This window comes from Asterias amurensis, chromosome 2 (assembly GCF_032118995.1).
Source record: "Asterias amurensis chromosome 2, ASM3211899v1".
Classification (NCBI taxonomy): Eukaryota; Metazoa; Echinodermata; class Asteroidea; order Forcipulatida; family Asteriidae; genus Asterias; species Asterias amurensis.
The window spans coordinates 3003390-3017881 of NC_092649.1; the positions used below are offsets into that span (position 1 = coordinate 3003390).

Here is a 14492-nt window from a genome sequence, read left to right on the forward strand (position 1 = left end):
CATATCTGAAAACGGTCTCAGTCTTAAAAATGCAACACACGTACAGAGCTCAAGGACGTCGGAAAACGGATAAGTTTTACAGAGTTTCAAAATTTATTACGCATTTTAACCAAAAAGGCACTTATGAATGGGAATAAAAGAGTAGTAACTCGTTCTTAAGTTGCTGTTTGAAACCTCGAAGGGTTGTGGTGGTGCGATAATTGCCTTTGCCTTTCGGCTCGGGCCTCTATCGCACGGAACTCATCGCTACCCTTTTATTCCCTTGTAAAAAAATACCTGAACACAAAAGTCTCACAGCTTTTTACAGTAAACAGGAATTTGTTCATTGACTCCAGAGGGCCCATCGAGTTATTCTCCCTCCAAATAAAAACACCCCTACACTGTTGGCCGTATCCAAATTTGCTAAGGACGTCTTATACCTCAATGCATGATGATGCAGAAATCTAGGCCTTTATCATTTTATGGAGTATTGTTTATTGGTTTACTAAAAAAATAAATTAAAAATCACACTGCCAGAGGCTGAATTGAGTTTGATTCACAATAATGGAAAAAATGTAACGAAGGCACAAAGCCTTGTAAAAAAAACCTACTCCAAAATCAAGGATCACTAAGAAATAAAAATGTCATACTTTTTCCGTAGATATGATGACACCGCTCAAGAAGCGCATGCTACGCCATTCCATCGCCGAGGATCGCTTGACCACCACGCCACCTCCGGCCAATGTCCTGCTGGATGAAAAGCTACGCTCCCAGAGTACACCGAGCACCCCTGTGGTGGCCGACGACACGCTCCAGCAGTCCGGCGCCGACGGTGTCAGCACAACGGATTCACCGTGTAAATCAGAGAGTGGTGCAGATGGCTTAGCTACCCCATCAACACCTGTCCAAGCTGAGGTAGGATTTACAGGAGCTCTAGCAAGTGTTCAGACACTAATCGTAACCAATGCTGTTGATTGTGCTTAACCTCTTCATCAGGTTTTTCTTGGCTCCACAGTTTGTGTGTGTGTGTGTGTTGTGTGAAAAAGGCCATGTCTGAATTGGCAACTGCGGTTAGACTGTTGCAAAGGGTGTTATAAGGGCAGCCTCATGCTTTGGAGCATGTAATCCAGCCATAGCCTACAGCTGCTGATTCAGAAAAGGCCCCAATTCAGATGTTTTCAACATGGGTGATGTACTGATGAAAAAAGGGAGGGGTACTTTGAATAGTGGGAGTACTGTTTTCTGTACACAGTTTCCATATAAAAAGTCACAACTGTTCGGTGGTGTTATTTCATCCACTTTGGTACAAATAACAACTGAAGAGAACGTGTTCTTGTGCTGTGGAACAAAATAGTACTCCAATGCTAAGTAAACTAAAAAAGGGGGTGGGGATCAAAACAAGTCAATGCAAAGAGCCTTTGTTTGGTTATGCAACAAGGTTAAAGGAACACGTTGCCTTAGATCGGTCGAGTTGGTCTTTGAAAAGCGTTTGTAATTGGTTGCTATAAACTGCATAATGGTTAGAAAGATGTTTTAAAAGTAGAATACAATGATCCACACAAGTATCACTCGAAATTGCATGGTTTTTCCTTTTACCTCGTCGACTAACATGGTCTGCCATTTATGGGAGTCAAATTTTTTACTCCCATAAATGGTTGACCGTGTTAATGACCGTGTTAATTCGCCAAAGTAAAAGGAAAACCACACAATTTCAAGGCAAATTTGTGTGGATCATTGTATTCTACTTTTAGAACATCTTTCCAACCATATGCATTTGATAACAAACGGTTACGAACGCTTTTTATAGACCAGCTCATCCGATCAAAGGCAACGCGTTCCTTTAATGCAGTGTATTTATATATGTAAATGTTCAGTGCATATTGGGTCTTGTGTACACAACCAGAAATACATACCAAATATACAACCGTTCCAAACTAAAATTTTGTTGGAATCTAAAAAGATGTTGCTTAAAACATGTTGCAGCCAAAGATGTTGCAGCCCTCCATGATGCATATTTGAATGTACATCATATCTTTGTCACTCAAACACAGTGATCTATGCAAATTCTTAAAGGATTTGGGTACTTTTTAAAAATGTCCATAGATTTACATTAAACTTACAGGGTTTGAAGATAATGATAGTGGAAAGCTTTCCTTCAAATATGACTTACCGAGGTGCTGTAGTTTGTGAGAAATGAGTAAAAAAATGTAATGAAAATACGTTTGTAAATGATTAATTAATTTTTGTCTCGTGAGACGAAAATTATTTTCATGACGTTGTTTTACTCATTTCCCAAAAACCTCAGCACGTAACATTTTCAGGGAAGCTTTCTACTATCATTATCTTCAAACTGTGTTAGTTTAGTGTAAATCTGTGGACATTGTGTTTTTTGTCCTACAAAAGTTACATCTATAGACCCTTTAAAAGGGGGGGGGGGGGGGGGGGGTTTCGATGGCTAACTAGCAATCGACCAGTAGTGAGGTTTGCAGTGATACTCACCGGTGTGCTTATCAACTCTCCCTCCATGTAGCTTGTCTTCTCACCCGAGTGCACTCCAGACAACCGGAGACGCACCCTACTACCCTTTCCATTTCCTCTGCCCGCCAAGAAGGTACAGATACCGTCTCTCCTCACCTTGCGCAATAATATATACTCATCTCCCGCATTGTATTGCTATCCGCCTATGGGAACCCATCTATGGTGTTACACAAAATAGCATTTTGGAATGCGCCACTACAGTTTTTAACTCATTTGAGATGCTTTTTTACCGTACGCACATGCAGATTGTTTTTTCTTGGAACTGAAAATGTGAACAATACAAATCATTCCGTTTTCAATTGAAAAAAAAACCCCAAATTAAAACCAGAAAATTTGAAAAAATTATGAAGTTAACACGCTTTTAGTGTGTTTTTTTAACACTTAAATCTTTATTTGAGAGTTGGCTGTAACCATTGTTAGAGTTTTCTCAGTCAGATGGTAATACCTGCTTAAAGGCTTCCGCTGAAGGGACAACAGTTTCCCAATCAGTTGGTCTGTCTGTAGGTTAGGAATTACATTAAATCCTTAACACCTCTTGCTGCGGGACATGCTCTTGGGGATAAGTAGATGTCTGTAAGTTGGGTCGGTGCTTTCTTCTAGTCCAACCCTGGTTTGAATCCAACTGGGGGCACCATGTTTAAAGTGTTCGTGACTGGGTTCATGGTGTAGCAAAAACAAGTTTTTTTCAAGCACTTTATTCTGTATATAGACCTAACCTACTAAAACTAACTTATATTTTTCCCTCATGCACTTAGAATGTCCAGCACAGGATCATCCCAGTTTCAAGAACATTCATTATAGCTTCTAAAACAATAGCTTTTTGCATGGCCAGACATCATTTTGCTTCATTAACAATATTAAAATAAGTTAACAATTTGACCCTGATGATGAAGAGGGGCTCCAAGTTCAAATTAAGTCTTGTCATCCACTCAATTACCAATAGATAGAGTCATTATAATGACGAAAAACAATATTATAATTCTGAAACCTTACCTTTAAACAGCTTAGAACGTCTCTGTGTTTTGTACCCTTCAAGTGCAGTTTTTGTCAAAATCCAAAAACGTTTGATGACATAGCAATTGAAATACAGCGTCGGTACATTTTCGTCGCAAGGATGTTTAGTTCATTCCTGAGTTTGACCTTGTGACTGGCACATAAAATTCCTCTTTTGAATGTACCACCAATCCATTTGTTTTTAATGTACCATGACTTCGTGTTTCAAACTTTGTTATGAAAGAGTATATCTAAACTGCCAGTTTACACCATTTTAATGTGATGTGAGAGATTTACAACTTCAAACTGAATTTGACCCTGGAGCTCTCCCTTTAAAGGATTTGGGTACTTTTTGTAACACAAAACACAGTTTCCACAGATTTACTTCAAACTTACACTGTTTGAAGATAATGATATAGTAGAAAGGGTACCTTAAAATATTAGTTGCTGAGGTGCTGTAGTTTTTGAGAAATGAGTAAAATAATGTCATGAAATTACACTTTTATATGCTAAAATAATTTTTGTCTCATGATCACTGAGACGAAAATTATATTCATGACATTGTTTTACTCAGTTCTCAAAAACTACAGCACCTCAGCAGGTAATATTTTCAGAAGCTTTCTACCATCATTCTCTTCAAACTGTTCAAGTTAAATGTAAAATTGTGGACATTGTGTTTTTTTTGTCCTACAAGAAGTACTTAGACCCTTTAAGTGCTATTTAGTTTCGGAAGATATTTTCTTTTATTAATTCATTTTCAGTGTGTAACACAATCACGAGTCACTTGGTAGTGATGCCAGTTTCTATAAACGGTTTTCTTTTTAACAGCATGGAAAAGGGCTGCACAAAACGAATCATTTCGTTGGCTCAGGTCTGCAAGGTCATTAGTTACAATTTTATACTCAACATTGTCAAAAGGTCATAATATGAAATACGCAAACAATTTTGAAGAAAATTAGTAAAAATTAACAAATAAATGTTTTACTTGGAAAAGATCACTCTTATTGAATAAACTTTGTTTGCCAGGAGCCCCAAATTTCTAAAAGCAATTTGATGAAATCCTTACAAACTGACCTAACGACCATGCAGTTCTGAGCAGATGATTCACTACCAAAAATACACAAAGTGCAATTTAATAGCATTCAGTGTGCACAAAACATCAGTCTGCTTTTTTGCATCAATAGTTGCTGGACAAAATCCTTTCCTCAGTTATGATTTTATTGGAAAAAAAAAATGTGTGCAGGATTTTATTTTCTTAAATGATGTTTTTGTTTTGTGTTGAATGATGTAGGATTTCCGTAAGAGTTCGTCAGTGGACAGTGGCTTGTCGGTGTCCACTCCAGCAGACTTGGACCGTTCGCCGCTACCCTTGCTACCAGGGGAGCAACCTCTTATCACTGCCAACAATCTTCTTCACAAGGATGAAGGAACACCCGTTAAAGACGAGCTGTTTATGACCGAGTTAAATAAGAGCCGGATACCAGAGGAAAGGAACTTTGATGCAAACAGCGTAGGAGACTATAATTCCCAGAGACAGCTTGAGTCATCAACCACTCCGTCACAGGAGCAGAGACAGGACTCTTATAAGCTCACCAGTTCAATGGATGCAAAAACTGATCAAGTAGTAGTTTTGTCTTCATGTGAAAAAATGGAAGCACCGAACGGTTTTGATACCGCAGAATCTGGTTTGCCGAGTGCGAGTGATGGACCTATAGAGAAGGACCCGCTCATGAAATTGGACTTCTCACTCACTGCCTCTCAGGGCTCACTCACTTCGAGTTTGCAGAGCTCGCAGTCGGACTTACAAAAATCCTACATGAGCTTGCCTGACCTTGGCCGGTCACGAACGTCATTGCAAGATATGTCGCGGTCAGCGTCCAGTGCTGAGTTACAGATGACCTCTGTCGCAAGGAAGCTTGACCTGAAATCGGATTTGTACAGTACTCAGAGGTATTCAGAGGAGCCAGCAAGTAACCAGACTCTCTTAGGGGAGGTTTCCCATCGAATGAGAAACCTCTCAGGTTGTAGCGGATCCTCCTCGATGGATCAGACTGATGGCCAGTTACCTCTGAGACAAAACTTTGCCGAGGACCAAATATCGGGTAATCTGTTTTCTTCCTTTGCCTCTCCCATCAAACGGCCGCCACGAGGTCAGTCACCTGATAACAGTAATGTTGAACTGATGCAAACTATAGTACCGGGATACAATCAGAGCTCTGCGGCACCTGTTGGTGAGGATTTGAACAGTGTTCCCCTGGACCAATTAGAGAGGAGAGATGTTAAGCAGACATATTCACAGCCGTTGGATGGTCCGAATGCAAGCGACTCAGAAGCACCTGTTAAAGACACTCATGTTAGAGTTCCCATGTGGGGTCTTGCACCAAACACGGCATCGTCAACAGGTCCAGGAAGGCCACCTGCTGTGCAGGTACTCCCACCTGGGCAAGGACCCCTGCCCTCAGGGGTAGAGGGCCAAACTATTGAGAGCATCGAGCAAGGGAGTGTAGGGTACAGGCCTGTAGGGTGTACCCCAGGACATCCTGTACCCCTCAGTGAAGGACATGTGGGAGTACATGCAGAGCCAGGCCAGATGGGTCCTGGCATGCCCTTCCCGGGCCAAGCAACCCATGATGTACCCCAATCCCCAGTCAAGGTCCCCTTCGGCCCGGGGTTAGTAGGTACCCCTGGTACACCCCCAGCTTCTGTTTCACCAGTAATGGGTACATCGCCAGCTGTTAAAAAACGGGTAAGTAGTTGATACATATTTCTGACGTTTCTTGTACCCTTTTGAAGAAGTTTCAAAGGGTTGTTCAGCAGAAATTGTAAGAAACTTCATTGCTCATCCCAATACTGAAATTTTAAAAGCTACACAAAATTCTTTACACTTTTTAATAATTGAATGTTGACACAATTGCTTTGTGCTTAACACTCCTGCCGTCGATTTCACCAAACTCTTCCTAACTTAGGATTAATCTTAGGACTAAGGACGGGTTCAGTTCCGTATTCAAATACAGTGGACGCATTGAACCCATCCTAAGTTAGGATGGGTTATTCGTCCTAACTAGAGTTAGGATTAATCCTAGCGTTTCGTGAAATCGGCTGCAGGTTTGTTTTTATGAATCAAAGGATTGGGCTTTTTACCTCGGGTCAGTAAAAAACATGTCCACCTCAGATCCAAGTATGCAAAGTGCAGTGTAGTATCCTTCAAGACTTTATAACTTGAGTTATATTTCATATCCCATGAACTGGGCATTATTTGGGTAGAACCCCAATTTACTTCTCTTGGCAACAACAATAACTTAAAGAAACACTGTGCTGAATAAGGGCTTCCATTTGATGCATGAAATTTTATTTCAGACAATTGTGCACTCTTTCAATATCCATGTTAATGTTATGTTGGACTTCCAAAGCAGTCAAATTCCTGGCTGTGTTTAATCAATTACAGCTCAGGGCCCAAGCTTTGGTAAAGAAATTTTGATGCGGATGTGCGTTAATGCAATAATCTTTCTGTAGGACCTTGCTTGCATGACCTTTTCAGACATTCATAGTAAAAGATTTCGCCCGTTTTGTTTTCGCCAGAATTTGTTGCCAGTTTGTATGAGATAGATTTACGCTTCGGTCAGTTTGTCTGTGCATTATTATAATGATTTGTTATAAACCTTATTTGTAATGTAATTCATTTCAGGTGTCGTTACTGGAATACCGCAAACGAAAGGGCAGTGATTTAGGCAATAGCAAAAGCAGCAGTCCTACCAGTGCCCCATCAACCCCTGTCGCCACTAAGCCTTCCCTCTCCCTGAAACCCCCTTTGCCTAGCCCCATATCCGCGTCCAATCCCTGCACCCCCACTAAGGCGCTGGAGAGCCCCCTCAAAGCGAGCAGCAGTTCTTCTTCCTCCACCCCGACAGCCCAGTTGCCCAACCTCCCACTGTTCACCACGGAGAAGGAGAACGGCATTGGGGAACGTCTGAGTCTTTCAACCGAAGCCCAGCAGGTGATATCGTCGCTGACGAGTCTGCTGAAGCGAAACAAGAAGTCTGACGAGAGACCCTCTCAGGACGGGAAATGGTCAGTGAAATTCAGTTCAACTCCTTGCCAAATCGAAACATGATTTTGTAATGTCTCAAAGACCCTTGTGCATTATAAACCACACCATTGCAGTTATAATTGTGCTTCTTTGTTAAATTTTTTACTCTTCCAACGAGTTTGGAGTGGTAATTAGGTTTGAATTGTCACTATTAGTTCTTAAAGAACATGCTCAATTTGTCATCAAAGTTGCAAGCAAATAATGAAAGAAAAAACAACATTGTTGCAAAAATTTGTGCTCTTTCAGATGCCTGAGAAAGGCTTCGGGCTAAAAGTCTTTCTCAGATGAAAATAATTTAGTGATAAAATGTCTTTTGCAAAAACTACATTACTTCGGGTGGAGTCATTTCTCACAACATTTTATACAATCAACAGCTCTTATTTATTTGTTAACAAGTAAGTTTTCATGCTAGTTTACCTTTAAAGGAACACGTTGCCTTGGATCGGACGAGTTGGTCTATACAAAGCGTTTGTAACCGTTTTTTATAAAATGCATATGGTTGGAAAGATGTTTTAAAAGTAGAATACAATGATCCACACGAGTTTGCCTCGAAATTGCGTGGTTTTGCTTTTACTGCACAAACTAAAACGATCGGCCATTTATGGGAGTCAAAAATTTGACTCCCATAAATGGCCGACTGTGTTAGTCGATGAGGTAAAAGGAAAACCGTGCAATTTCGAGGCAAACTTGTGTGGATCATTGTATTCTTATTTTAAAACACTTTCTACCCATATGCATTTTATAAAAAACAGTTACAAACGCTTTTCAAAGACCAACTCGACCGAGCCAAGGCAACATGTTCCTTTAAAGTAAATTATACGAAGTCTTTAGGACAGCAAGCAAGACAGGATTGATAAATTTATATCCTCTTGACCAGGAGTTCCAGTAGGTCAGACGTCTCAGACGAAGACCCCCTGCAAAAGATGAGGAAAGAGCTGAAGGAAAAGAACCGTGAGAGGGAACGCAAGGAGGCGCTATCTCACAAGAGGCCCCACTCCCCGGAACCCCCACCCCCTCCGCCTAGCAAGAAACACAACCCTGGACTGAGGTTGCAGATACCTCCACCCCCACCTCCCAAGACAAAGGCAGACACAAGGCCCGGTAAGTTCGAGAAACCATGATGGTATCAACTTTTATAAAGGTTTTCATTGGGTTTCTTGGCTACACGACGATTAATTTGAATTGCCTGCTATATTACTGTATACGGTCAACTTTGGTAATTGTCAAAGACAAGTATCTGATGTGACCCAACATACACATGAAATAACAAACTTGTGCAATTTCAAAGCCCAGTCAGTCAGTCAAAAGAGTCACAAGAGAGGTTTAGAAAAAACCCAGTTATAAATACATTCCTGAACAGGTTTTGGACTCTTGATATAAAACCTAACTGATTAACACATTTCTCAAAGCATTCCAAGCAAAAATATTTGAAGGAAAGTTGTCCCACCATGACCCTGATGACCAATTTTTATAATAATTAATAGCGAGATTATAAGAATCGCCCATATTGTTACAATTACTGTATCAATGGGCTTTATATAAGGGCCCTAGTCACCAGGCCAATAACATTCCTTTAATCTTTCTCAGCTCCCTCGGGAGTACACAGCCCAATAGCTGCCGTGGTGTTCCAAAGGCTTCTTATACACAATATCAACCTCTACCCTCACAGGTACCCATTTATACCCCTGGGTGAAGCTAAGCAATTACAGTACATCATTTTGCTCAAGGACACAAATGTCATGATCGGGATTTGAACACGCACTCCATTAAATTAACCACCAGAACTTGAAATCGATGCTCTAAACCACTCGACATTGACACACTATATAGCATTTTGTCATGTGTAATATTTATACTTTCAACCTTACCAATGTTGTGTTTTTCAAGGGCTTTTTTATTTTAGATACACTGTTTTTTTTTTTAACAGACACGATGACGAGTCATATTCCAATATCTGTGTTTAATATTTACTGACTTGATTTTTAGGTGATGCTTCAGGGGAGTCTACACCAGTGAAACTACCCAACCCAGCCGGTGCAACAACACCAGTTAGAACCCCGGGCTCGGCAGGCATTTACCCCCAGGTCAGTCAAAAATGACACCACATCTGTGCCCAATTTAATAGCTCTGGGGTTTTGAAATCGGATTCGTGGAAAATTGCATCTTTCTCTAAAACTATGACACTTCAAAAGAGAGCCATTTCTCACAATGTTTTATACCATCAACCTCTGCCCATTACTCGTCACCAAGAAAGGTTTTATGCCAATAATTATTTTGAGTAATAATGGGGTTCTTCGCTAAACAAGCCGTGCAATGCGACACAAGGTTTTCATTTCATTCCACAAAGTGTTCAATATCCATGTAATATTGGACTTCCGAAGCAGTCAAATTCCTGGCTGTGTTTAATCAATTACAGCTCAGGGCCCAAGCTTTGGTAAATAAATTTTGATGTGGACATGCGTTAATGTAACGTTCTTTCTGTAGGACCTTGCTTGCATGACTATTTCAGACATTCATATTTTTAAAGAAAAAGTGAATTTTTTGTAACATCATCTGGTAAGAAGAAACTATCAATGAATAGTAAACTTGCGTGTACAACCCTGTGTTAATCTCTCATATGGGAGTATATTGGCTCCCTCACCGTCAGTAGTCCTACATTCTCTTGAAGACAGGCAGAGTATACTGTTCGAACTGTCAAGACCACACCGGATGTTTTCAGAGCCACCACTCCCACAATACACATGGTTGTACCTGATCGCAAGTTTACTTTTTTTTATTCATAGTTTCTTCCTATTTCTCCACACCGTGCAAAGCTCTACACAATACTTATTATCTGTTAAGCCGACTTTGAACTAGCAACGGCTGGTGATGTTGAAACAATGTTGCATGATATCATAATTCCCAGTATGATTAGTGTAATTTTCTTTTCTTTCTCTCCCATACTACAGCAACTTGGAAAATCTTACCCTCCTCAAGCGACGGGTCCTTTTCACTCTGCACCAGTCAAAGCACCGTTCCAACAACCCTTCCAAGCACAGCAATACGCTCAGCAGCAGCAGCAACCTCAGCAACCGCAGCAACCGCAGCAACCGCAACAGGGATACAACCCGTCTTACCCCGTGTACGATTACAACCATCAAAACTCTCACGGGACGTCACAACCGTTTGCTCCGTATCATCAGGGACAGCAGGCACCCTTACCCCAACAGCAAGGACAATATCAGCCGCCGCAGCAGCAGCAGCAGCAACAACCGCCGCAAACAAAGCAAGGTTATCCGAATGCTTACCCACAGCCGCTGCCACAGCAGCAAGGGTATAACCCGGCGGCAGTTGCTGTACCACCACCCCCACAGCCACAGCAGCCGCAGCAGTACCCAGCAGTCTCCAGCAATTTTGGGTCCAATCAGAGCATAACGAGTAAGGCTTCTTACGGTCAAGACAGTCGGACTACTAAACCATCCTTTCCTGCTAATGCAAATAGTTACTCACCGAGAAGAGTTAGCTACTATCAGAAGTGAGCGTCAAAGTCCATGATGGGAACTTCACCTGTATTTGTTTCAGTCCTAAGAAACTTGTTACTTGAGGGGAAAAAAAACAAGCCCACAACACGTTTCAACAAGTGTTACAGTTTAATGAAAGTACGCTGTGCTCCATCCAGTGATCAGGTTCCAATGTCATCACCTGACAGACGTTATCTTCTTCTGGAAGCACACATTAGCACAGTTTTTTAACTTATAACCACTGCTTACCGTAAGCAAAGCAAGAGGCATGATAGCTTGCAGGTGTGTTATGAGCAAATCCGGTGAAAATGCGAACTAAAATCTACTCCATAGTTTGTGAAATACACCCGTGGTTTTTTTTTTTTGCTATAGTAAACACCCAAATGTGGCTGTTACTGGTAAGCCCCATGGCTATATCTAATAAGTTATGCAAACAAATATTAACATCAGGAAGGTCAAGTACACCTATGTCCTATGTATATCCATGTTCTGTTTGTTGGTTTGTTTGTTTGTTTGTTTGGGTTTTGTTTTTTTCTTCTCGGTTTTTTATTTTCACCTTGTTAGTTGACGGTGCCCCCCCATCTTTACAATCCCTCTCAAATGGTGCCACAGAGGGCAGCATTCTCAAGGCGGACGTAAATATAGCCTGCAGGGCGTATACAAGTATCACTGGTAACCCAAGAGCCAGTATAGTTGACTCTATTTGCAATTGAGTTTGTTAGACCACCAGGGAAGGCTTGTATACCGATTGTGAACGTTGGTGCCCTTGTCTTGGTGACTTGAGTGATTCTTGAGAAGAACGTCGGCCAAAAGTTATTTTTCCAGATAAAAAAAAAAAACGGTTTTTAAAATTACTGTATGGTTCAAAGTATACCATAACAATAACTTGTATTTTACACTGATTGAATCTTTTTTAACACTAAAACAGAATCACTATAATTTTTTGTTTTAGAGATTCAGGTGGGCAGTCTGTAGGGCAATTATTGAAGTTCAATTTCTGCTGGACCATTTCTAGGGACACCAAGGCCAGGGCAGTGTGGGGCACTGGATTATAGGAGACAAAAAAGGGTGAAAAAGATAACCGTTTGTTTATAATATGTTACCCTGTAAAGAGAATCAACAAATGTTCATGAAAATCATGAATTGTAAATAGACAAATGCAGTCAGGTCAGATCTTTTGTCATCTCTATTTTTGTTATTAAAGAATGATTAAGAGCATGATTAATTAACTAATTAATTAAAATCCAACTAAGAGCTTTAACCTTTTTTATATCAGAGAATCCTTTGTGTTTGCAAAGGGGCATTTCTTCTTAACCCACACTTGTAAATGGTAGCAACCCTCCTTGTAAATAATTGCAGATAAACCTTCTCGTTGGATTTTAACAATGCGAGTTCCTCCATCAGCTTGTAATATATTTGTGTATTATAAAAACCTAGTATTGTAGAAGGTAGTATTAAGTAGTTCATTGAACAGAATCCCGTCTGTAGAGTGTGGAAAGAGCTTCTGTTTGTTTGATGTTTGTTTGTTTGTTTTCCTTTAGTTTTGTACCAGAGTGATACGAAAACTCTTTTTAATTTGTTACATACAAAAAATTATATTTGTCGTAGTTTTTTTGAAATTTTGCATTAAATGTTGTACAGTTAAAAGACGTGTGTAGAAAATCTGGCTGTTGGGAAGAGAGTCCATGCAATTATCAGTACTGTAGGCGATTTGAATTATTTTGAATTGTTGAATTGTATTTTAAGGGTTTATTAACCCTCTTTATTTTGACCATAAACCAATTGTTATTAATAATAAACTCTGTCTATGTGAAGTACGTCCTATCAGCTTGATCTTCAACCTCATACGTACAGAGGTGAACATCGCATATATTTCTATTTTGGAGCATCCTTTTCATCTTGACCTGAGAATAGTATGAGCTTACAATTTCAAGCGAGTGTAAAATACTGCAAACAAGGACTCGAGTTTGTTGCGTTGCTTCAGCAGACACTGATGCTTAACACTTTTCTGATGAGAAAAACCAAGCCGAAAACTAGCCACAGGCGGCGTATACATGTAGGGCTGGAAACCTTATAAACATTCATTTGTGCTGGGCTACTTTTTGTGCTTCAAACAGCTCCAAGAAATTGGTCCCTGATCTGTAAATGTATGCATTGGGATGTTGTCTTCTTTTTTTCCACATAAAAAGATTCACTACAACACTTGAAGCCATATTTTGAAAGCCCAATCTTCTTGGGTAACTGTCTAAGACATGTAAGAAGAATCTGTCTTAACAGATTCTGTCATTCTAATGTGAGCCACAAACCACCAATTTAGGGGGGGGAGGGGGGTCACTAATTATTAAAGTTATAAAGCAGCACCTTGGTCAACTGCCTAGATCAGGGCCCAATTTCATGAAGCTGCTAAACAGCAGAAAGTACTGCTTAAAGGAACACGTTGCCTTGAATCGGTGGAGTTGGTATTTGAAAAGAAATGCATATGGGTGGAAAGATGTTGTAAAAGTAGAATACAATGATCCACACAAACATGCCTCAAAATTGCATGGTTTTCCTTTTACATCGTCGACTAACACGGCCGGCCATTTATGGGAGTAAACTTGTTGACTCCAATAAATGGCCGAAAGTGTTAATTCGCAAAGTAAAAAGAAAACCAAGCAGTTTCGAGGCAATGTTGTGTGGATCATTGTATTCTACTTTTAAAACATCTTTCTAACCATTATTCATTTTCTAACAAACGGTTACAAATGCTTTTTATAGACCAACTTGTCCGATCCTAGGCATTGTGTTCCTTTAAACCCTGATTAGCATACTGAGCAGTATACAGTCACAAATTGTACATGTGACATGGTATTTTTGCTGTTGAACTTACTCTGGTAAACATTGTTGTGCTAGCTTATTTTTGTGCTTACAGGCAGCTGTATGAAATTGGTCCCTGCTGAATCTGTTCTGTAAGTTACTTTGGTATCAGACTTGTGAAGAAATAGAAGAACCTTAGGCTTTTATGTCTGAATTGAATGACTTTGGCAATGGCTACGGCTTATTCTTTAACATTGGTGCTGTAGCCACTCGTAGCCACAACATTAACAGCTGTAGCCAAAGTAATTTGATTTGGATGTGGCCTTGGATGTTTTATTTAGACTTGTTGAAATGTTATTTGTTCTCAACCCCATTGTGTTTTGTAAAGTGTTTTTATGAAATGCCACTGTTGATTGGTCAAGTCAATCAAGGTCATAGTTCACTCGTCTTGATCATTGTTATCCTTTCGACATATTAAAGTGTTTTGTTATTAGTTCTTGTTTCAAAAGCGCAAATTTTGACTTGTTGGAGTTTCTTTATTCACCTGATTAAAGCTGAATAATTGGTTAAACTATACATGAATTTATATTATTATGACG

At 40.1% G+C, this 14492-nt stretch overlaps 1 protein-coding gene across 3 annotated transcripts in view; it reads left to right on the top strand.

The window, feature by feature from the left end:
* Nucleotides 1–13888, top strand: part of LOC139953117 (uncharacterized) — a 36461-nt gene extending 22573 nt beyond the window's left edge. For 2 of the 3 annotated variants that reach the window (XM_071952536.1, XM_071952544.1), the window contains exons 16-22: nt 641–894; nt 2510–2590; nt 4802–6256; nt 7196–7578; nt 8475–8698; nt 9584–9681; nt 10546–13888. In XM_071952536.1, coding sequence (XP_071808637.1) covers nt 641–894; nt 2510–2590; nt 4802–6256; nt 7196–7578; nt 8475–8698; nt 9584–9681; nt 10546–11115 — 3065 coding nt within the window. In that variant the 3' untranslated portion in view covers nt 11116–13888. The remainder of the gene's footprint in view (nt 1–640; nt 895–2509; nt 2591–4801; nt 6257–7195; nt 7579–8474; nt 8699–9583; nt 9682–10545) is intronic. The other variant, XM_071952551.1, reaches the window with a different exon arrangement.
* The last annotated feature ends 604 nt before the right edge of the window (nt 13889–14492 follow it).